At 38.6% G+C, this 25,196-nt stretch overlaps 1 protein-coding gene across 14 annotated transcripts in view; it reads left to right on the top strand.

The window, feature by feature from the left end:
* Nucleotides 1-25,196, top strand: part of RGS7 (regulator of G protein signaling 7) — a 550,220-nt gene that overhangs the window by 484,432 nt on the left and 40,592 nt on the right. For 13 of the 14 annotated variants that reach the window (XM_073899936.1, XM_073899932.1, XM_073899938.1 and 10 more), the window contains one exon: nt 24,558-24,632. The exons of the other annotated variant lie outside the window; for it this stretch is intronic. In XM_073899936.1, coding sequence (XP_073756037.1) covers nt 24,558-24,632 — 75 coding nt within the window. The remainder of the gene's footprint in view (nt 1-24,557; nt 24,633-25,196) is intronic. 14 annotated transcript variants of the gene reach the window in all.

Here is a 25,196-nt window from a genome sequence, read left to right on the forward strand (position 1 = left end):
ACCTTTTGAGCAGGGTGAGTGGGATGATGGGAGTTGGGTAGGAAGGTGTGTTAAGATATGCGAAAGTGAGAGGATCTGAGAAATTAAGCTTAGGGCACAAAAGCTGGAGGCTGTTAATCTGTTTTCAAGTTTTTGAGCAGCTGTGCTGGAAAACGGAGTAGAATTATCCTACTTCACTTAAGATAAAAGGAGGCAGATTTTGTCTAAAGGAAGAATGTTTTCATCCTTCTAGTTGTTCAGTGGAGAGCGTCAGAGGGCAGGGAGATCTCGTGTTAGTTGTCCAGGGTTGCAGCATAAGGGTCGCTTTCTCTTGGGTTGTGCTTGGACCTCCTCCATGCCTACAATGGATTCAGTGTTTCTCCCTAGGAGAGGATGCAATTGGAAAGTTACTGGTTAAAGGACTTGAGACAGAAATTTGAGAGCATCATGTTTCAGTCAACTTAAGGAATAGAGATGGTACAACATGCTTTTTATCAATTCAGATTTTAAATTCTGTACAGTATAGATTAGTTGTGATAGTAAGCTCACTAGGAATAGAGGAGCAAGAGGGAGGAAGAACAGCTGAAGGTTTAAATTCTGTGTTCTATTATTGACAGTGAAGGTTGCTCCTTGATTGCACATTTTTTTTCCATGACCAAAGTCTATTATTTTGTGTGTGGAATTAATAGCTGATTCCCTTTTAGCCTATGGTGTGGTATTGAGTAGGACCAGGGTGTGATTTTCACACATGTGAGAGCAATCATCTAAATTGCCTCGATTCCACTCAATCTCAGAGACAGAGACGTGACGTCCCTCTGGAGTAACTCCAGAAAGGAGGCTGGATGCATTCCCACAGAGAACTCGACTAAAATTTTTTTTTTTTTTAGTATGTTTCATAATCAACATAGCTTTTCATACATTTTCCATTTCTAAAATAGATAATGTGCTTTTGAAATTTGGTGTACATTAGGTGACTGCTCCTTTTTCTTATTGGATCAAAAATTGAATAGATTTTGCAGGCTGTTGTTACTGTGAGGAGTGGCATTAACTTTTCAAAGAATTTCTGTCCTTGGCTTCATTAACTCGAATATTGAGAATGGTGGCATTTTTTGTGTGTATCTGGCCCAAGAAGCTGCATCCTATTTTATGTTTGAGAGAGTATTATCCTAATAAAAATAATATAAATTTTGTTGTAATCATTTCCTGTTCACATTGTGTTTGGTTATCTTGAGGGAAAGGTTCCTCTAAAAAGGTGTCCATTCCACTGTAGTAATTTCTGATAAGACTATGCTTTATTTACTAATTTAAAGAAGTGGTTGCAACTTGGATACACTCCCTATAGCAGACAGTATTTTCTTCAGGAGAAAATACATTTTGTATTTTTTTTTATTTCTGAGAAAACCAGGTCTAGAAACATCTTAAAATGTGCAGGTAGTTATATTATCTTATTTCTTCAGATGATGCCCTACATTTTGTCTCTCCATTTTAAAATATCTAAAAATGGACCAGAAAAGACCCACCTGATTGTGTGATTATCCTCAGCAACCTTCATTAATGCCTGATATTTCACCACACTAACAAGGGTAATTGCACAAAATAGTACTTCTCATCTAGGTGACCTAAAATTGGTCTTTCCCCTCATCAAATTTCAAGTTCCTAAAAAGTGGCGCTTTAAAGCAACAAAAAACTCCCAGCCATCCCTGAGACTGAATGGTTGTTTCTGGGCTTTAGAAACAGGGAAAGGTGACATTAATATGAATGATTTTTTTGGGGGGGGGGCTTAGTTGGTTCTTTAGTTTCCTCTGATTATGAAGGAAGAGAATGAGGTCCTGCACTCTTGGGTCCTTGCAGCTTTCTCCCCAGAGCATCGGCAACATTGGGAGAACCAGTACCTCTGTTTTCCCAATGATGGGAAGGAAGATGGACGGTAGATAATAGTGCCCAGAGAACATTCACCAGAGCCGGTCACTGTTCTGAGCACTTGATATAAATTAATTAGCTCAACCAGTGCTCACAACAACCCCAGACAGTACTGCTATGTCCTCCTCTTAACAGGTGAGGAATCCCAACCAAAGGACACTGGAGTTGCACAGGGTCCCACAAGTGGTAAGTGGGGAGCTAGTACTGAACACTAGGTGGTCCTCACTACCCCTTTGCAGTTCTGGATAAAGCTGGTATTGGCATGGAATGTGATTGCTTACACATTTTCTTTGTAATCGTCACATAACTCTTATACAGGAGCAAAAATAATTTTTCCTCTACTCTTCTGAGTCCTCAGCTGAGACCTCCATAATAAATGACAGATTGAGGGTGTCTGGGTGGCTCAGTTGGTTGAGCATCTGCCTTCAGCTCAGGTCATGATCCTGGAGTCCCAGGATCGATTCCCGCATCCGGCTCCCTGCTCGGTGGGGAGTCTGCTTCTCCCTCTGACCCTACCCCCTCTCGTGCTCTCTCTCTCACTCTCTCTCTCTCAAATAAACAAATAGAATCTAAAAAAAAAAAAGAAAAACAGAAGTTTGTAACATATATACCTCATGTAGACATGAAAGATACCCAGGAAAAATGAGTAACTTCCTGAGGTAGCTTGTAATACAGACTTAAATACCATCTTGATAGGGAAAAGGAAGGTAGGTAGTCATGTAGGCCTCTTAGGGGAGAGTAAATGATTTTTAGGGGAGGTGACTTGCTCAGAAGAATAGATGAGAGGTATGATAGTTTGTGACTGTGTTTATCTGGGTGTGGTGAGGACCTCTAGTGTACTCTCCTGTGATAAGAATCAGTGTTCTAGGTTGATGAAACTCCCGTGTTAGGGATTTAAGACAATTGAGATTCTTTTGGAGGACCTGTCCTTAGGCAGATAAGGGGAGTTCAGAGAAAGCTGTTTTTTAAGTGACCACAGCTCAACATAATCAATATGCCAAAGTGAGATATTTTGGGGGTGCTATATTCTACTACCCTTCACTCTGTTAGTTTGACGTAATTTTAGCCCTGTTTCACAGATGAGGAAATTGAAGAGAGGTTGAGGTTTGTCCTGTTTTCCCCTAGGGCATGTTCTCCTTTAGAAGGAGCCGAAAATGAACTCTTTCCCATAACAAGCCAGGCCCTGAGGTTAACAGGACAGTTCAGGCAGGGAAAGCAATTAAGATAAGGTAGGGCTTCTTTATCCATTAGTCTGTTGAAGGGCATCTCAGCTTCCTCCACAGTTGGCTATTGTGGACATTGCTGCTGTGAACACTGGGGTGCATGTGGCCCTTCTTTTCACTACGTCTGTATCTTTGGGGTAAATACCTAGTAGGGCAATCTCTAGGTTGTAGGGTAGCTCTATTTTTAACGTCTTGAGGAACCTCCATACTGTTTTCCAGAGTGGCTGCACCAGCTCACATTCCCACCAATGGTGTAAGAGGGTTCCCCTTTCTCCCATAGGGGAAGGGAGGGAAATCTGAAGGGGGAGAAATCAGAGAGGGAGATGAACCTTGAGAGACTATGACCCCCAGGAAACAAACTGAGGATTTCAGAGGGGAGGGAGGTGGGGGGATGGGGTAATGGGGTGATGGGTACTGAGGAGGGTGCATGTTGTGATGAGCACTGGGTGTTATACACAACTAATGAATCATTGAACACTACATCAAAAACTAATGATGTACTGTACAGTGACTAACTGAACATAATTTAAAAAAAAATGATAAGCTAGGGCTTACCATAAACCAAAGAAAAGGAAAGGTGTAACTTATTCAATGAAACAAATTTTATTAAAGGCAAAATAGAATAAATCTTTTTAAGAGGTATGCATATCTGGAAATCTCATACCACAGAGTAGAATTATACTGGAAAAATGCAAAGTGAAGGAAAACAGAGAAAACGAGGAGTGTGGTCATTGGATACCGGAGAGCACCCCCCACCCTCTTGCACAGGGTGGGGGGGACGGGCCCTAACACAGATCCAAAATGGAATGCAGATGTCATCCAGGCTGAGGATCTCACCTTCCACACCACGACATTTTGATTTCAGTCTGTTGCAATGTGTAGTGAGGCTGGTTCCCTCCACCCCCACTCCACTACTCATTGTCTTTCATTTTAGGTTTTTTCTAGTTATTTTTCCATAGAGTTTTGGAACCATTTGTGTAGCTAACATCAGAAGAAAAAACATTTTTTTTGGCATTTTCATTGGATTTGTTAAATTTATAAAAAACTTGGGAGAATTGACTTCTTTATGAAGCTGAGTCATCCCATCCACTCCATTTGTTCATGTCTACTTCTGTGTCTTTCACAAGCACCTTAAATTTTCCTCGTGCAGTTTTTACACATTTCTTGTTAAGTTTCTTTCTTTCTTTTTCAATTATTGTTATAAATGGCGTTTTCTTTTGTATCTTAAAAAAACAACTATGTATATAATTAAGAAGTGGACATTAACTGGTATCTTATGTAGGTGTGATTTTCAAACATTTAGGTCTCGTGATTACTTTTCATTCCTCAAAATTATTGTGTGCCCTAAAGAGTTTTTGTTTATATGAGTTTTATCTGTTCGTATTTACTATATTAAAAATGAAAACGTTTTAAAAATATTTATCTGTTGATTAATTTTAAATGACAATAAGAAACGAATTACATAACAAATTAATTAGCATTTTTAATGAAATGTGGCATATTTTATATACTAAAGGAAAATTAGTTGAGAAAGTGGCACTATTTTACCTTTTTGCAAATCATTTAATCTTTAGCTGAGTAGAAGACAGCTGCATCTTCATGTCTGCTTTCCCATAAATCTGTGGTTTTATCACATGCCAGTAACCTCTGGGAAACTACTATACACTCTTGAGAGAATGACAGTGAAAAAGACAAATAACATAGTATTTTATGAAAATACTTTTGATCTTGTAGAACCCTTGAGAGTGTTCTTTTCCTTTAAGTAGGAATGCTTGAAGAATTCTTTTTTCCTCAGGCTTTTTACATGTTTTCTCTTCACATGTGTTAATGATATGTGAATTCTGTTAACAGAGTTCCTAATGTGATTGATCCCTGAAATCCCAGAATAATCCCCACTTGGTTATTAGTGCGATACTGGATTTTGTTTGTGCTTATTTCTTTAGGATTCTGACATGGACATTCAAAAGTGAGATTGACTCATCTTAGATTTCTTTTTGATTTCTGTAACAAAATCTCTGCTGTAGAGAAGGGCAATAGTATTAATTTTGGCATGCTTTTCCATGATTTAGAAAAGCAGGATAAGGGATTTTGTTAGTTCTCCTTCGTGTGATGAGAGGTGGGGTAGAGCAACATATGATGGTGAACTAAATCCAAATGATGGATTACCTAAATCTTGACAGGGAGAAACGTGTTTCTCCTCTCTGTCCCCACTCCTCCTACGATGCAAATCTCTACACAGCACGGCTCCTCTCCGTTTGTATTCTCCCTGTCTCAGATGCTGAGGGCTTGTGGGGGGCTAATACAGCCACATAGTTTGATGTAGTACATAAGGAGAACAACGGCAGCTGAAAACACTTGGCTCAGATACCGACTTGCTGCCTAGGTGTGCGATTTCACTAAACACCTTCAAGTCTCAGGCTCCTCATTTGTTAGAGGTGGGTAAGAATACCTGCCTCAACATCCATTGAGAATGAACTGAGATAAAGCATGCAAGTTGCTTATGTGTACATAGCACATAGTCATTGTTCAACAATCGGTAAAGTTCTTTTAGCAATCATGCTCTTGAAGGGAGACAAGAACACAAGGGGTAAGGTTGTGAAGAAAAGTTGGCAGATCACTTTGACCCGGTGGAATCACCGAAGACTTTTGGAAATCAAAAGAGCCGGATTTGAGGTTTGAAGCTTGAGTAAATGTACTGCTGCATAACAAATTACCCCCACTCAGCAGCATAAAACCAGCACATTTGTTATTTTACACAGCTTCTGAGGCTCAGGAATCTAGGAGTTGGTTTCCTGGTGGTTTTGACGCAAGGTCTCCCATGAGGTTGGGGTCAGGCTGTTGACCAGCACTGCAGGCATCTGAAGGAGTTGAAGAATCCACTTCACTCACATGGTGGTTGAGAGCAGACTCCAGTTCCTGAACAAAGCTTCCCCATGGCACCCCAAGATATAAAGAGGGCCCCAAGTTGGAAACCACTCCTTTGTAGCCAGATTTCAGAAATATCATATCATCACCTCTGCCACAGTCTCTTAGTCACACAGACCAATGGTGGTACAGCGTGAGGACTGTACAGGGGTGTGAATACCAGGAGGAAGAGATTGCTCGGGACCATCACTGCCATCTTGGAGGATGACTACCACAGTGGAATCTGCTTAATGAAAAGAAGTTGGAAACTGGGTGGAAAAGAGGAAACTAGGTCAGACCCTAGCATGAATGAAATCCCTGTCATCGTCATGGGTGATCCACACCAAGTGCTGATGGGACCATCTCCAGGAACCTCTAAGCAAGAGGAGGAGACACAGGGCCCCAGGTCAGTGGGGGAGGGCTGACCATACACACATTTCATAGTTGTGCCAGGTGATTTTCTTGCCAGATCCCCAGGGAATGAACATGAAGGTGTAAGTCCTAAACTAAAGAATGCATCTTACTACCCATGTTAACCTTTAAGCAAGTTAAATTTTTTCAACTTTAATTTTTACATTTTTTAAGAGAGCTGATAATCTCTCTTACAATAGTGAGCAAAACTTTAAAGAGGAATATGAAAGCACATTATACAAGTGCTTTATTACTGGGATGAGATGGTAGGCATGCATGCAGTAGTACCCATCCTCCATAAGAGGACAGAGTCCTCACTCCTACAGTTAGCTTGTTCCTCACTATATTCAACCCAGTACCAGGCACATAGTGGACACTCAATGGATGTAGTTATGAGTGAATTAATAATACCTGCTCTCCCTCTTTCCTGTACACACCACTGATGAAGGACACAGCTTTTACTGTCACGGGGCTCTGATATTCGAACCAACCAGGGCATCAGTGACCAGGTCTGAATCAACAGAGCTTTGTCAGCTATCACAAAGCTCATTGATTTCTGGCATTGTCTGTGGGCTCCAGATACTGAGCTGCACAAGCTGTGCTTCTGTTCAGATGTATAGTATTCAGCTGAAACACGTGTAAAATACATGCCACATAGATCCCTCTCTACAAAATGTAAGGGAACAATAATACTTGTAGATTTCTGTCAATAACAATCAGAACATTGATTAGTACCTTTAACAAAAGCTCTTCCCATTCATGACGTCACTAATTCTTTATAGAGATTTTTAGGGTGGGTGATTATTGTCCTTAATTTACGAACAAGACTCTGAGGAGTTGTTTTGTTAACTATCATAGGGCTTAGACTCAAGTCCTTACTTAGGACTAAAAGCCTGGCCGTTGCTCCAAAACCTCATGCAATCTCTATTTAAATCGTATTCAATCTTTCTTTGTAAATTCATAATACGTATCAGGCTATTTTATTACATCAGAGCCACCTTTGTGCGCATCAACTAGATTTTTTTTTTATTTTATAGTAGTAAAATACAGTAAAGTGATGAACTTTTCATTTGTTAGGTGGTCTACTGTGCCTTGCAAGTGCCCTCCTGTTTAGCCCATCCCCCACGCACCTCCCCTCTGGTGACCATCAGTTTGTTCTCTATAGTTAAGAGTCTCTTTCTGGCTTTGCCTCCCTCTCTCTTTTCTTTCCTTTGCTCATTTGCTCTGTTTCTTAAATTCCACATAGGAGTGAAATCATATGGTATTTGTTGTTCTCCGACTTATTTTGCTTAGCCTCATACGCTCTAGCTCCTTCCATGTAGGTCACAAATGGCCAGATTTCATTCTTTTTTATTGTGCCTTGCATATTTGCTAGATCTCTGAGGCAGGCAAATGGCACTCTATGTCTGTTGTCACAACATCTCTGAGGAGGAACTAAATATTATCAGCCATATTAGGCCGCTGGAAACAGGCACAATGTGGAATGTGCCGTATACGTGGGACAGATATCAAACCTAGAAACCCCCAGGGCTAATTCTGAACTTGAACCAGCAGGTAGAGTAGTCTATAGATTGTGTATGTGTCGAGCCGGTAGCTTTTACTTTTGTACTGTGTGTATAATTTATGTACATAATGTCATGTGTTCATTTGAGCTTTGTAGCAGAATGTTAATATATTTCCTAATATTGTTGTAAAGTCTCAGTGATATTCCTGTTGTAACTTTTGGCATTGTCCATGAGAAATTACGCTGAAGTCAATAGGAATGATGCAGTTCTCTGTCCTTAGTGCTCAAATAGGCCTGTGCTCGTGGTGCTGCCTGCTCTATCAGTAGTCCACCATCCAGCTACGGATCCTTTTAACTGTTTTAGAAAATCCAAGATGTGTTAATCCAAATTTAAATCTCCTTTTGTGTTATGAAAAAAAAAAAAAAGAACAGCGTTTCTGTCTATTATTCTGATCTGTTCCTTTGGATTAAAAAATATTTTGACAATGTAACTATCATGAACTTCTGCGAGTGAAACTGTTCTTTTTTGCTCCCTGGTTGCATCTTTTATCCTTTGTCTGTTCTTTCTATCCCTGAATAGATTTGGAGATACAATGTCCTATTATTATGTAATATCTGATGCTATTTATGTGAGCCCTGGGTAGAGTGAGCATAAAAACTGTTTCCCCCCTTATTAAGTTGGTGTTTCTATAGCTTATGGGTTGGCAGCTTTTCAAGATGTAGTGCTCAGATTTCTGTCCTGTTCCTTCTGAAATGATAAGGATATGGATGTGGTTGGGGTGATGCTGGGAGCAAGGCCCTGAGGGCCAACAGCCAAAATCTCAGGGAGGTGAGGAGAAGAGAGTATTGATCCCAGATACTGATGGTATCTTGCATCTACTGGGGGTCTGGGCAAGTGCTGGGAAGAAAAGAAAAGCCTCTCCCTCTGCTGTGCTACTGAAAAGCCAACCTCTTGGACCATTTCTGCGATAGCAGGATGGTAAAGTCCTATTTGCCGGCAGAAAGGATCAATAGCGAATCTTTTTACTGTAGACAGAGAAACGGAGTAAAAATAGTTGGAGAATCTGGGAAAGAGTCTGTGGAGTCCTTTGAACTTTCTTGCAATTTTTTCTATAGGTTTGAATTCAAATGAAATTAAAAAGTTAAAAACATGCGTACACACACACACACACACACACACACGAGTGCACACAATCTATAAAGGGAGGGCTGAGCAAACAAAGCTAGACTCAGCCTGCCAATACTGATAGGACCAGCATGAATTCTGATCGCATAGGGAGCAGTGATTATTTGGGCTCTGTTTTTGCTGTTCATTTGATTTTCCTCAGATACAGTTTCCCCAAATTGTATTGGAAAAAAGAAACTAAAGAAAGGCTGTGTTCTCTTAATCTGACACCAGGTGTCTGCTTCAAATGAACTTTTCTTTCCTGAGAAAAATAAATTAAAATTGAAAACAATCTAAATTAATGAAAAACAAAGTAAATTCTCTCTCAAACCCAGAAAGCTCTAGAAAATTTCTCCTCAGCTCTGCTGTTTCCCCTCAACAATTTTATGTACCTTCTCACAATTAAAAACTGGATTTTTTTTTTGAAGCAAAGTACATTTCATTGTCACAAACTCCAACATAAAGACATTTGTCAGTGTCTATTTTCAAATGTTAGAAGTTAGCCCTTTGAGGGGTGCCTAGGTGGCTCAGTCGTTAAGCCTCTGTCTTCGGCTCAGGTCATGATCCCAAGGTCCTGGGATTGAGCCCCGCATCGGGCTCCCTGCTCAGCCGGAAGCCTGCTTCTCCCTCTGTCACTCCCCCTGCTTGTGTTCCATCTCTCTCTGTCAAATAAATAAATAAAATCCTTAAAAAAAAAAAAAGAAGTTAGCCCTTTGAGAAGTGAAAAGTTAAAGCAGGCATTGAGGAAATGACACTCAAATGTATTAATCTCGTGCTTGACTTGATGAAACTGAAGGATTTTGAACTTAAACAACTGTACTCTTGCCTCCACACCACCGTATAATTAGTCCCTAAAAGGTATTTACTCATTTATTTATTAAATATGATACCTGATATTAAATTGCTAAAGTTTGTTCATTTTATTTTTTTTTGCTTCCATTCAATAAAGTTCAACTTATTTTTAATTAGTAACTTCCTCAAATCCTAACAATCTGAAAGACCCAGTTCCTTGCTATGTGATTGTTTTCTGTATGTCAAACTTTACTTCCAATAATAATAGCAGCTCACATGTGCTTTATGTATCAGGAATATGCTAGCCCTTTGCACACATTATTTCATACAACGAGTTTGGTACCATTACTCTTAACCTTCGCTGTGTAAGAGGAGACACCCAGGCTTACGGGGGTTCCTTATCTTCCAAAAATATACAGCCCATGATCTTAACTATTTTGTAGTCATGTTGTTTTCTTTTCATGTAGTAGTAACATTTTAAAACTTAGCATAACTCTTTAAATAAATGACTTATTAAAAGGTTTTCTACATCCTAAAGAATGTGCCATAGGTGGGGTTATTTTAGGGAAAGAGTGATGCCCATTGCAACGGCTAAGGGTGAATGACTCCTGTCATAGAAGTTGTCAGAAGAACTCATGAATTGGGTGCTAGCTTTGACCAGATAAGATTGATGCCTTCTTCTAATGTGCAAGTCTTCGATATTATGTTTCAGTAAAAATTAGGTTCAGAGTGGCTGACCTGTGTAGGTTATAAAATGTTTACAAAGCTCAAATGAGATAATGGTTGGAAAATGACAAAGTAGTCAGTCCACCATGTAAGAACTTTTATTATTATCTGTATTATTTTTATTGCTTTACATCTTGAATGCAGATTTTTTTCATAGAGGATTTTTTTAAGATTTTATTTATTTATTTGAGAGAGAGAGAGAGCACGAGTGAGGGGTGGGAGAGAGAGGCAGAGGGAGAAGCAGACTCCCCACTGAGCAGGGAGCCCAATATGGGGTTCAATCCCAGGACCCCGAGATCATGACCTGAGCCAAAGGCAGATGCTTAACCGACTGAGCCACCCAGGTGCCCCATTCATAGAGGGTTTTAATCTTTAATTTTATAATATAGAGCAAGGGAGAACAGTGGTAACAGAATGAGTCCTTTGAAATTAAGCTCTTTTGTTCTATGTCTAAAACTCACATTTTGGGGGCGCCTGGGTGGCTCAGTTGGTTGAGCGACTGCCTTCGGCTCAGGTCATGATCCTGGAGTCCCGGGATCAAGTCCCATGTCGGGCTCTCTGCTCAGCAGGGAGTCTGCTTCTCCCTCTGACCCTCTTCCCTCTCGTGCTCTCTATCTCTCATTCTCTCTCTCTCAAATAAATAAATAAAATCTTAAAAAAAATAAAAAAAATAAAAAAACTCACATTGTGTTTTAACTTTTTCTTGTGGTAAGAATACTTAACATGAGATTGGATCTCTAGAGGTTATTCATTTTCCTTAACTCAAATGTTATGCTTGATAATTAGCAAATCTCTATTTCCCCTTCTCCCCAGCCCCTGTAAACTACCATTCCACCTTTTGATTCTGAATTTGACTAGTTTAGATACCTCATAAAAGTGCAATTGTATAGTATTTGTCTTTCTATGACTGGCTTATTTATGAATTTATTTGTATTTATCTTTTTTGAATATAATAGCTGACACACAATGTTACATTAGTTTCAGGTGTACAACTTAGTAATTTAACAAGTTTATACATTATGCTATGTTCATCACAAGAATAGCTACCATTTGTCCTATTACATCACTACTACAATATCATTGACTGTATTCCTTATGTTCTGCTTATTTCCATGACTTAATCATTCCATAACTGGAGGCCTGTATCTCCCTCTCCTCTTCACCCATTTTGCCCAACCCCCCACCCTCTTCTTCTCTGACAGCCATCAGTTTGTTCTCTGTATTTACAGTTCTGATTCTGTTTTTTTATTTATTCATTTTTTTTAGATTCCACTTATGAGTGGAATCATATGGTATTTCTCTTTATCAGTCTGACTTATTTCACTTATCATAATACCCTCGAGGTCCATCCGTGTCACAGATGTCAAGATCTCATCCTTTTTATGGCTACATAATATTCCATTGTGTATATATACCACATTTTCCTTATCCATTTGTCTTTTTGTGGACACATAAGTTATTTCCATGTCTTGGCTATTGTAAATAATGCTGCAATAAACATAAGTGCATGTATCCCTTTGATTTAGTGTTGTTTTATTCTTTGCATAAATACCCAGTAGTGTAATTGCTGGATCATAGGGTAGTTCTATTTTTAACTCTTTGAAGAAACTCCATACTGTTTTCCACAGTGGCTGCACAAGTTTGCATTCCCACCAACAATGCACAAGGGTTCCTTTCTCTCCACATCCTCGCCAATACTTGTTGCTTGTCTTCTTGATTTTAGCCATTCTAACAGGCATGAGGTGATATTTCATTGTGGTTTTGATTTGCATTTCCCAGAAGATTAGTGATGTTAAGCAACTTTTCATGTGTCTGTTGGCCATCTGCATGTCTCCCTTGGAAAAATGTCTATTCGGGTCCTCTGCCCATTTTTTAATAAGATTTTTTGGAGGGGTATTGACTTGTGTACATTCTTTATATATATTGCATATTAACCCCTTATGGGATATATCATTTGCAAACATCTTCTCCCTCCCTTTCAATAGAGTGCTTTTTGGTTTTTGATGGTTTCTTTTGCTGTGCAAAAGCTTTTTGTTTTGATGTAGTCCCAATTATTTGTTTTTGTTTTTGTTTCCCTTGCCTGAGGAGACGTATCTAGAAAAATGTTGATATAACTGATGACAGAGAAATTACTCCCTGTGTTTTCTTCTAGGAATTTTATGATTTTGGGTCTCATGTTTAGGTCTTTAATTTATTTTTAGTTTACTTTTGTTTATGATGTTAGAAAGTAGTCCAGTTTCATTCTTTTGCATGTAGCTGTCCAGTTTTCCCAGTACCATTTACTGAACAGACTATCTTTTCCCCATTGTATATTCTTGCCTCCTTTGTCATAGATTAATTGACCTTATAAATGTGGGTTTATTTCTGGCATCTCTGTGCTTTTCTATTGATCCATGTGTCTATTTTTGTGCCAAGACCACACTCTTCTGATTACTACAGTTTTGTGGTATATCTTGAAATCTGGAATTGTGATACCTCCAGCTTTGTTCTTTGTCAGGATTGCTTTGACTATTCAAGGTCTTCTGAGGTTCCATACAAATTTTAGTATTATTTGTTCTAGGTTTTTTAAAATGCTGTTGATATTTTGATAGGGACTGCATTGAATTTGTAAATTGCTTTTGGTAATACAGATGTTTTGACAATATTAATTCTTACAATCCATGAGCATAGAATATCTTTCCATTTGTTTGCGTCATCTTCATTTTCTTTTATGAGTGTTTTATAGTTTTCAGAGTACAGGTCTTTCACCTCTTTAGTTAAGTTTATTCCTAGGTATTTTAATCTTTTTGCTGCAATTGTAAGTGGTGTTGTTTTTTAAAATTCTCTTTCTGCAGCTTCATTGTTAATGTATAGAAATGCTACCAATTTCTAATTTTGTATCCTGCCATTTTACTGAATTTATTTATTACTTCTAGTAGTTTTTTGGTGGAATCTTTAGGATTGTCTATAGTATCATGTCATCTGGAAATAGTGACGTTAACTTCTTCTTTACCAATATGGATGCTTCTTACCTCTTTTTCTGTCTGGTTGCTGTGGCTAGGACTTCCAGTACTATGTTGAATAAAAGTGGCAAGGGTAGACATCCTTGTCTTGTTTCTGTCCTTAGGGGAAAAGCTCTCAGTTTTTGCCCCTTGAGGATGATATTAGCTGTGGGTTTTTCATATATGGCCTTTATTATGTTGAGGTATGTTCCCTCTAACCCCATTTGGTTGACAATTTTTATCATGAATGATGTTGAACCTTGTCAAATGCTTTTTCTGCATCTATTGAAATTATTGTATGATTTTTATCCTATGTTTTGTTGATGTGGTGTGTGACATTGATTGATTTGTGAATATTGGACCACCGTGGCATCCCAGGAATAAATCCCACCTGATCGTGATAAATGATTTTTTTAATATATAGTTGTATGTGGTTGCTAATATTTTGTTGAGGATTTTTGCAGCTATGTTCATCAGGGTTATTGGCCTATAGATATTTTTTGTGATGTCTTTGTGTGGTTTGGTATCAGGGTAATCCTGGCCTCATAGAATGTATTTGGAAGTTTTCCTTCCTCTTCTATTTTTTGGAATAGTTTGAGGAGAATCAGTATTAATTCTTCTTTAAATGTCTGGTAGAATTTACCTGTGAATCCATCCAATCCAAAAGTCCTGGACTTTTATTCTTTGGTAGTTTTTGATTACCAATTCAATTTTGTTACTTGTATAAATGGTCTATTCAGATTTTCTATTTCTTTCTGGTTCAGTATTGGAAGATTGTATATTTCTAAGAATTTATCCATTTCCTCTAGGTTGTCTGGCTGATTTAACTTAGCATGATGACCTCAAGGTTCATCCATGTTGTCACATATTGCAGGATTTTCTTTTTCTTTCTTTCTTTCTTTCTTTCTTTCTTTCTTTCTTTCTTTCTTTCTTTCTTTTTCTTTCTTTCTTTCTTTTTTTTAAGGCTGAATAGTATTCTACTCTATGTATTTACCCAGTTTATTTATCTTTCCTTTGTCAGGGGACGTTTAGGTTGTTTCCACATCTTGACTGTTGTGAGTTGTGTTGCAGTTAAAATGAGAATACTAATATCTCTCTGAGATTCTGATTTCAGTTGTTTTAGATAAATACCCAGAAGGGGGATTACTGGATCTTTTGGTAGTTTTTTTTTTTAATTTTTAGAGAAATATCAATACTGTTTTCCATAATGGCAGCACCATTTGCATTCCCATCAACAGTGCACAAGGGTTCCAATCTCTAACCACAAACTATCTGAAAAGGAAATTAGGAAAATAATTCCAGTTACAACAGGACACACAAAAAGAACAAAATACTTAAGAATAAACTTAAATAAGGAGGTGAAAGACTTATATATAGAAAACTACAAAATATTGATGAAAAAAGTTAAACAAGACACAAACAATTGGAAAGACATCCCATGTTCATGGATTGAATGACTTTATATTGTTAAAAACCCACATGCTTTTGAAAACCAAAAACTGATTCATGAGATGTACTATTGTGTCCTGTAGTTCAGTTGTTTTATCTTAACTCTCCTGTGCCTTAAACATCCAGGTGGGGAAAATGCAGAGAAGCACAGCTTTTATTTGTCTTCGAATGTTTGTAGGTCAAAATGGAGATAGTTTGAAACAAAATTATAAATGCAGTGGCAGAGGAGGTTTTTCATATTGCCGTCTCTGAAACTGAATCTTTGTAAGTTCCCAGTGTCCTCCTGCTTTTTAAGTACTCAACCCCTGTAAAATCTGGAAGCAATATATTATTAGCCATATATACTTATCAAGTGATGGACTACTTACATTTCAAGAGAAAAAACATTTGAGCTAAATTTTCTTGTACCAGAAATGTTTCTTTTAAGTCTAACTGAAGAATTAAACCATATGTTTCCTATTCAATTAATGTATGGTAATAATGATAGTTGATGACCAGTTGGTCTGGAAGTTAAGTTATAGGTACCAATATTCTCAAGCACACATGCACAATATACCAAAACACAGTAAATAAAACTCATTTTGTATTTTTAACATGAGTGGTATTCAGAAATAACTATGATGTATAATCTATGGTTTCTCGCATTTATTTATTTATTTATTCATTAAATATTCATTAAGCACCTACTAGGTAACAGAAAAATTCAGTCTCTTGTGATGACATTAAACAAGACAGACAAAGTCCCTATATTTGAGGAGCTTACTTTTTGGTAGAGAAAAAATAAACAAGCAAATATACAAGAACACTCCAGGTAGAGGCTAGTGCTAGAAATAAAAATAAAAGCAGGGTGGTATGATTGGGAGGGTTTGGAGGCCAAGTAGTCCAGTAAGGCCTCTCTCAGACCAGAATGGAATACTGGGGAAAGAAGTAGCAGCCAGGCCAAAGGGAAGAACCTGATACATGTGAGGAGCAGGAAGAAGGCCAGTGAGGTTGGAGTGAAGTGAGCAGAGGCAAAGAGGTACCAAGCGGGGTTGGAAAGGCAGGCAGAAGCCATTTATGTAGCACTTTGTAGAACATGGCAAAGGGTTTGCCTTGTATCTGAAACCTCTGCAATGAGGAGTGTGCAGAGGTTTGAAGAGGAGCATGATGACATGGCTATAGTTTTAAAAGGTCAGTCTAACAGCTGTGCAGAGAACAACTTGGGGGTAGAGTGGAGAAAGAAAGAAAGAATTGATGAAGACAAATCAGAAGGCTGCTGAGATAGTCCAGGTGGGAGATAATGGCAGCTTAGACCAGGCTGGTGGCACGAGGGGGAACAGATAAATTCAGGATGTGTTTGGAGGTAACGTGCACAGGATTTGCTGTTGAATGAAATGAGGGAAGTAAGGGAAAGCGAGTTGTCACTGATGACTCCCAGGTCGTGGCATGAACATCCTGATGGATGGTGATGGCCTTTGCTGCAAAGCCGAAGAGTAATGGTGTGGGTGAGGCCAGAAGAGCTCTTGGCTGGTCGGTACCCTTTCTGAGCAAATGAACTAAAACTAGTGCTATGTCTGGAAGGCTTTCCCCACAGGCAGCTGGTATAGAGCAGGGTGCATGACTGTTCACTTGCAGGATTTGGGGCAGACATTCCTATAGGATGCTGCCCAGTCTTTCACTGCACTTAGGTTTTCCTCCTGCCCCTGAGAGCCCAGAATGAATCACAATCTCCCCCTCCCTGTGTCGTCCCCTATCTCAGAACTCCAGACAAATGTTTCATGTCATCTACTCTGATCTACTCAATTAACTTGTATAATATTTATGTCCTATAAGTTTTCCAGAAGGTATCATGAGAACTTGTTTACATTTCCTTTGTCACCATTCTTATACTTCTTTCCCCACATATCCAAAAACCTAATTCTATCCAAAATTTAGCCAAGAATCAACTCCGAAAGTTTTAGTCAAAGAAATGGTTAAAACACCCACACTCTAACTTGGGTACTTTGATAGGTTCATTTGCTAAAATGTTAGACACTGTGTTTTTTCAAAAAGTATTTGTCTGGTTTCCTGGCCCCTGTCAGAACCCAAGTAACAGATTAGAGGATGATGGGGTGGAGCTGGAGGCAAGGACACTGAGAACATCAAAACTGACAACTGACAGGCAGAAGGCAGAGGCATTCAAAAAATGAAATAAAATTTTTAAAAAGCTCAAAAAACACTAAGAGTTAGGACCATCTACGCTCACAGGCATTGCTGTCTTAAGGATGCCAGTTAAGTGTCATTCTCAAAAATGACCTTGAATCAACAAAAGAAGATTGCATTGCTTTGGATATAATTGTGTAAGAATGTAAGGATGTATGAGAATTATTTTAAAAGATCTTTTTTTCTAATGGTGAAAATAAAATTGAGTTTTGGCACTTAGTGATAAATATGTAATCTGTAAAATAACTTTATATGAAATTCTCTTTTCTGACACCACTAGATAAATAAAATGCTTATCTTTTCCTACTTTTGGAAATCAAGTTTAATGCAACAGAGTGTGTGTTTGAAATTCATCTTCTTTATAGAGGTCTTGCTGAGCTGAGGTGTGTGTTATGGATAGCCTTTCTCTGTGTGTCTCGCCTAGAGAACGAAGTAAGCCTCTTTTCCAGTGGGAATAAATGACTTAAGAGCCTCCCATATCCTTTGTAATTCAAGGCTATTGAATTCAAAGCCACTTCCAATATCCACTGATTTTCATGACCTTGTTATTTTCTACTTGTCCCACTGTTATTTGTTTTAACAATTATTATAAGCCTTTTGAACTTACTGTGAGTTATTTATATTATTAGGAATTTTATTTGGTCCTCTTCACTGGTTACAGCACGCCATTAAATCACCAGTACTAACAATAGTAATATCTACAAAACTGCTTTCACCAGTTCAGTTAACTGATCCATTTTCCTACTTTTTAGCTCTTAACTTTCATGCTGGGGCAATTTCCATTGCCATCAGAGAGCTAGTTTAGGTTCATGCCTACATTCAACAAACACCTTAAAGAGTTAAAGTCAAAAGTTTTAAGGAACTTAATGATATAAGCTTATGGACCAGGAATCCCAAAATTTTGTTGCTACTCACCCTCCCATGAATGAAATCCCAGAGGGACAGCAACATAATGCCTACCCAAATGCCACTTCACTGAAGGTTATTAAAGTGCCCTAAATGCCAACCCAGGACTCCCCAGTGTACAGCAAGTTGGAGTGTGTGTTTTCAGTCTCAGAGGGGTCTTTTTTATCCCCCAATTGAAAATCTTTGCATGTCCTCAAATTGCAACGAGCATTTTGTAAAGAAAAAAAAAACAGAAAAGGAGGGAGATCAACCACTTGTATGAATGGCAGGCCCAAGTGTAACAGAAAAGAAAGGTTCATGCACACCTGCCTCAGACCATTGTCCCTTCCTGAAGGAGCTCATATTTTATTCAAGATAAGTGTGACAACTCAACCTCTAGCCAATGTTTTGTTGTTTGTTTGTTTGTTTTTTTATTCCAAAACAGTTCTAGTTGGGAATATTTTAAGTATTTAAAGGCTGAACATGAAACATGAGTAATGCCAGTGATCACAAAGGAGCCATAGCAAATTAATTGAAGTCCTCTTGGTAGCCTGTTGAGAACTGTGACAGTCTGGCTATACTTGCACCTGTGTGGCAGCTGCTAGTCTATAAAAAGGGACTATCACAGAAGGATGAACAGACGGTTCCTAGATGTTAAGTGGAAGTGGTCAGATTTCAACCAGAACAGATTAGGAGAGTCTGGTAGGATGCACTAGAGAATAATTTAGAGAAGTGTAGTAGAAGTGCTGAGTAATGGGATGGTGCTTCACCAGGTTCTCCATAACTGACCATCAGATATTAGTTTTGCACATTCAGTGATACGCTCTTATTGCCTGTAGTGATGCAAAAGTTCAAAGACACAAAAGGATGGGCCAGATTATTGTAAAAGCATTAATATTGAAATGTTCTGGGTAATGAATCTTGACACTGACTGCATAAAGAGCTATATTCTGGTTGGAGACTTCAGTAAAAATACTAAAATTGTATGTAAATGCAATCCAGGAGCCATCCTTGATTTCTCTCTTTGTTTACATTTGTTTCTTTCAAAGGCTTACTCCTCTCAATAAATGACGCCACCTCACCCAGTTGCCAATAACTAGAAGTCATCGTTGACTTTTTTTCCCTCACTGTGCTCCTTGACCCAATCCATCAGCAAATTTTATAGATTCTAGCTTCAAAATGCATCTCTCACCAGAGTGGGGCCTTTGTTGCAATCAATCAACCTGCACTGACACATCATTGTCACCTTGGGGCCATAATTTCCATTAGGCTTCACTCTTGGTGTTGAACATTCTATGGCTTTTTAAACAAATGTATAATGACATGTATCCACCATTATAGTATCATACTGAATAATTTCACTACCCTAAAAATTTTCTGTGCTCTGCCCAAATCATCCATCCCTCTCTCTAACCCCTGATCTTTTTACTGTCTCCGTAGTTTTGTCTATTCCAAAATGTCATAGTTGGAATCATATGGTGTAGCCTTTTCAGACTGACTTCTTTCACTTCATAATATGCATTTAAGGTCCCTCTGTGTCTTTTCATGGTTTCATTGCTTATTTCTTTTTAGCCCTAAACACTGTTCCATTGTATTCCATACCACAGGTTATTTATCCATTCACCTACTGCAGGATGTCAAGTTTTGGCAATTATGAATAAAGCTGCATTGAACATCCATGTGCAGGTTTTTGTGAGGACATAATTTTTCAACTCTTTTGCATAAATACTAGGGAGTACAATTGTTGGATCAGATGGAAAAGGAGGTTTAGTTTCCTAAGAAACGGCTGAACAACTCTTCCAAAGTCGCTTGTTTTGTGCTGGTCTCAACCTGTCAATAACCAGTGTTGTGGTGGATCAACTCTGTGGTTCTTATTGTTACTGCAAGTTGCCCTTCCACAACAGCTATCAGGAAACTTTGAAAAAATAAAGGTTTATTACTTACAGAACGTGTTAATTACATAGCACATTGGGGGCCACGTAATGAGGTTGAGGGGAGGGGGAGGACATGGGCCTGGGGTACTGCTTTTACTAGGGTCCAGGTGGGGGCTTAGAGCTTCATGGGCTCACTCTTTATTGGTGAATTTAAAACATAATAGCAGGAATTTAAAGCAATGGAAGAGAAAGAGCAAAAATAAGACAAAAACAAGTAGCCAAGATGATCAGCTGTTGAGATCAACCAAGATCTCTAAAACAAAGGAACCCCAGTGTGGGAGGCAGCCTGCCTTTTTATCTAGTGGTGTGGCTGAAGATGTGTTTCTTTGAGATAGCAGTCTTTGAAATGGGTGCCTATTTGAAATGGTTGCTCGATCATCAAAGCCTAAATCATATATTTGCATTACAAAAAAAGAATAAAAAGAAAAACCTGTCAGGGCCTCCACTACAGGGCTGTACCATTTTGCATTCCCACCAGGAAGGAATGAGAGTTCTTGCTGCTTCACCTGCCCTGCAGCATCTGATGTCGTCAGGACTCTGGATCCTGGCTATTCTAGTAAGGGTGTAGTGGTATTTCAACTTTATTTTAATTTGCAGTTCTCTAATGACACATGATGTATAACATCTTTTCATACACTCATTTGCCGTCTGTATATCTTCTTCAGTGAGGTGTCTGTTCAGACCTTTTACACATTTCTTAATTGGGTGGTTCATTTTCTCATTGTTGAGTTTTAAGAATTCTTTGTATATTTGTATGTTTGTCTTCATCAGATGTACCATTTGCAAATGTTGTTTCCCAGTCTGGCTTATCTTTCATAGAGCAGAAGTTTTTAATTTTAATGAAGTCCAACTTACCAACGATTTCTCTCAAGGACTGTGTGCTTTTGTTGTATATAAAAAGTCCTCACCAAACTCGGGGTCACCTAGACTTTCTCCGATCCTTACCTTCTAGGAAGGTTATAGTTTAGCATTTCACATTTAGGTCTGTGATCTGTCTTGAGTTAATTTTTGTGAGAGGTGAATTTTTAAAAATATAAATCACTTCCCTTATGACCTCCACTTATCTTTAGACTTAAACCAAAGTCCTTACCACGAGCTGCAATTTCTACCTGACCTGACCACTATCCACAGCTCCAAGCCATCATGGTACTTCCCTCCCCTCTGCTGCCAGAGCCGTCCTTCTGTCTGTGGACTCTCAGAATTCATTCACAGCCTACACTGAAGAGGATTACATAATCCAGACTCTGTGTCCAGCAAATAAGTTTGAGTAGTAATCAAATGAATAAATATTATTAGAGGAGGTTGAATGGAAGGAATTCCAGAATAGTCACCTTAAACAACTTCCTTCACATATAGCATTTAGTAAGCCCTGCTGACCCAAGAACAGAAATAAAATCTTCAATTAGATGTTTAAAAAAATATATCCTGAGATAGAACACTCTGAAATCTGTAATCACTTTATATAAGAGTAAGGAATCATGATTGAGGTACAATACATGACAAATTGAACTTTTAAAACTTGTACTGTGTTACAAAATGATGAGTCTTTTCCAGTAATTTAATCACATTTGAACCAATAATTATTCAAAATATTTCAACATTCAATATTCAAAACGTTAATTTTCCCAGAATCATATCTTTTTCCTGATTTCCAGGAATATGGGTGTCTCTTATTATCAGTTCTGTTTGCCACCTCATTCTTAAATCTCCATTCATTTGTCATTTAGGACATTGTTTTGCCCGATTTCACTTCAGCTGCTGGGACTGAATTAAAGAAAGTAGTTCTCGATTATTGTCTCTTCATGCTGCTCTTCACTGAAGAGTCCTCAAGTTTCCCTAGTTATCCTGAGCACAGTGTGCCTTCTGCTACAACTAATAATGGCATTTTGCTGTGACAGGAACTGAATGGTATTCAGATTCTTTTAAGTAAAGTCAGTGATGAAACCACAATAGCTCTGCTTTGCAACTCATTAAGACACTTACTTGAACACTATGGCAGTAATATTGCTCAATAATATGATCCTTTTACTACTTCAGGAATGGATTCCAAGGCATTAAATTCTACTTTTCAATAAATAGTGTTCCAGTAATGTCATAACACAGCTTAATTCTGTTGAATAAATACACCTTTGAGTTGCTATAAGTAACTTATGATTCTTTTCTAGGCCAATGTAAATATTACTTCATTATTATTCCTTAAATTGAACAATACTATGAACTTAATATTATATTGGGCCAGTAGTACATATTTGAACATTTGTATTGAGTGCTTACTTGGTAACGGTAGTGTTATTTATATCTTATTGGGAAGCTGTGTTTAGTAGTGCAGAAAACCAGTTTAGGCATAACATTTCACATGGACCTAGTGCCAGCTAGTGGTACATGTCATATACGCCTTAAAAGGATGACTGCCTTTTTAATATTTTAAAAATATTAGACCATATGGTCTTATTGGGATCAAATTTGCTCAAATACTAAAAATATATATATTTATCTGCCGTGTTGGTGAGAAACAAGAGGGTGTGCATAATAATGGATGTATGAAATGTTCGTTGCATAATGCCCAGGCCAACTTCTCTACAGTCCTGTGCTCCCACATAGTGCTGATTCACATTTTATTATGCTTATTATATTAGAAGATTATAATTCATCCTTGCATTTTACCATTTGTCACAAAATCACAAGATCTGGCAATTAGATGCAGAAATAAATATTTCTGAATAAATAATAAATGGTCTCTTTTTCTCCAGCTCATGGAAAGATATGCCTTCCCTTTTTCCTCTATATCATATCCTCATTATTCCCATCTCTTAACATATAGAAGAAGATCTCTATGATGTGTCTTGCCATGCTTGGCTCTTGCTGAATCAGTAAGAGCTTAAAGAATTTCAGTGCTTCGCCTTCCTAATGGAGTGAGGCTTACATGTGGAAGGTTGCAAGGAAATGGAGATCTAATAGGAAATGAAGACACTTTAATATTGCTTTAATATTTTCAAAACATTGTTTTGTTACATCTAGATCAATGGTTGTGAATCCTGGCTGCATATCAAAATCACTGGGGGTCTTTTAATAAATACTCATGCCGCAATGAGCCACAGAAAAATTAAATCAGAATATCAGATATTGATCAGTCTGATGCTGGTAGCTAAAGTGAGTTGCTCAGTGTCAGTAAATCCAGGTGGGTGCTCTTCTGCCAAGCAGACCATGGTGCTGAAACAGCTATTTCCATATAGATATGCAAACCAAATTTGTGATTTATTTAACATTTTAGTGCAGTGTGTGTGTGTGTGTGTGTGTGTGTGTGTGTGTGTGTGTGTGTGTATGTGTTTGTGGTATATATATTTCACATGCAACATATGTAGGGAAAAAAATTAAGAAAAAAGGCTTTCCTTCCTTACTTCTGTATCCCTTACACTATTATGCTGGAGTTTTGCCCCAGTGGCTGTGCTATCAGGACAGGGTGGTTTAAGAAAATGCCCCGTGTCCTCATTATACAGAGAGTGAACCCCCTTGCCTGCCAGTGAGTGTAGAGAACAGCTTATTTCTGGAATCACACCAGTGCTGCCTTTTTGCCCCTACCCCTCCCACAACATCCCAACTGCCCAAAAGTCTTTTTCCACATTCACGGTTTCTCTGGAGTTGCTGTCAGGTATATCTGATGTTTTAGTGATCTTGCAATCTGTGGGGAAAAAAAAAAAAAAAAACCAGAGAAACTGAGCGGAGTTGTACAACATAATACTTTTGCCTAGTACCAGAGATCCCTATATCTGGTACCAAAATTTCGAAGTTGGTGAAACACAATCCATATAACCACTTCGGCCCATTCACTTCTAAAGACTAAGTGATATCTAAGGACCTTTGCAGATATAAGGTCTCCTGTATTCTTGAATCTCCTTTCTTCTCTTTTTCCTGATTCATCATCTCTCCTACCACCTCTCTCCTCCCTCTCCCTCCTTCCCTTCTCCTCACCCCCACCCTCTCCCTCTTTTCTTCCTCCTTCCCTCTCCTCCAAATACAAAGGAAGCTTTACAACTCTCTATTTCTGTGCACCAGAACAATAAAAATTCATTCTGCGATTTGAGCTAGGTCAACAGATTGTAATTTTCCAACTTGGGAAGCAAACAGCTTTAACAGTATCACCTCACGTACAGAGGCACTTTGAGCAGGGCTGTGTGCGGGTACCAGCTGGGCTATGATCCACTTGATCTTTGGACACCCTTGCTCTGAATCTGTTGGCTTAGCAACTACTAATGTCAACACCCACTTTCACAAGCAAGACCCATGCATTTCTTTTCCCTGTTTTTCTGGAAGTTACTTGAGAATGCTACCTGAAGTCCTTTTTATGCAAGGAGTGAGAGTATATATCTTTTTACTGGCTCTGCTGAGAGAGTGGCTGTGGCCATTTAGAAGAGTTGCCAGGGACCTGGAAGGCAAGTCATTAATGCATGGATCAAAAACCTCACCCTCAAAGATTCCTTTGTCTCTCTGTTTTTCCATTTTCAGCCTGGTTGTGTAAATACCACTGAAGTGGACATTAAGAAGTCATCCAGAATGAGAAACCCACACAAAACACGGAAGGTAATATCCATGTTTGCTGTGCTGATCTTGGTATGGGTTGCACTATTTGGAGGACATCAGTCAAAAACCTTTTGCCCACTTCCTGGAGTATCTTCTAGCATCTTCCTTGCTTTTCCTTGTTTCTTGGCTAGAAGAAAATCTGGCAGCTCAAACCCTGGTCTTCTGTCAGTCCATCTGTCCTGAGGAAGTACTCCTATCGTGGTTCTCCAGCACACACAGGTCCCAGGGCATGCAGGGGGCTGTGATGGGGGGCAAGGATGCTGAGGGCACCTCCTCTTTCCATCGAAAGGAAGGATCATCAGCAGAGAAAGGCTTCTCTTTCAGAGCCCATGGGATGAGGAAACACAGATGGAGATTATCTGAGAAAAGTGATATTGATGAGAGAAGGGCATTTTTAGAGAAAATTATGAGGGGAAAAGGGACATCATAAAGACATATAACTACAGAGTTTGTATGAGGATCCCCTTTTACCACCAGAATTTTGTGACATAACCATAAGATAGTGGTCGTATGTTTGTTTGGTGTCTGTTATGTGAGAGAATACATAACAAACAAACAAAAAGC

Source organism: Callorhinus ursinus, unplaced genomic scaffold, assembly GCF_003265705.2.
Source record: "Callorhinus ursinus isolate GAN/ISIS: 27379988/994484 unplaced genomic scaffold, GSC_fseal_2.0 scaffold13, whole genome shotgun sequence".
NCBI classification, from domain to species: Eukaryota; Metazoa; Chordata; class Mammalia; order Carnivora; family Otariidae; genus Callorhinus; species Callorhinus ursinus.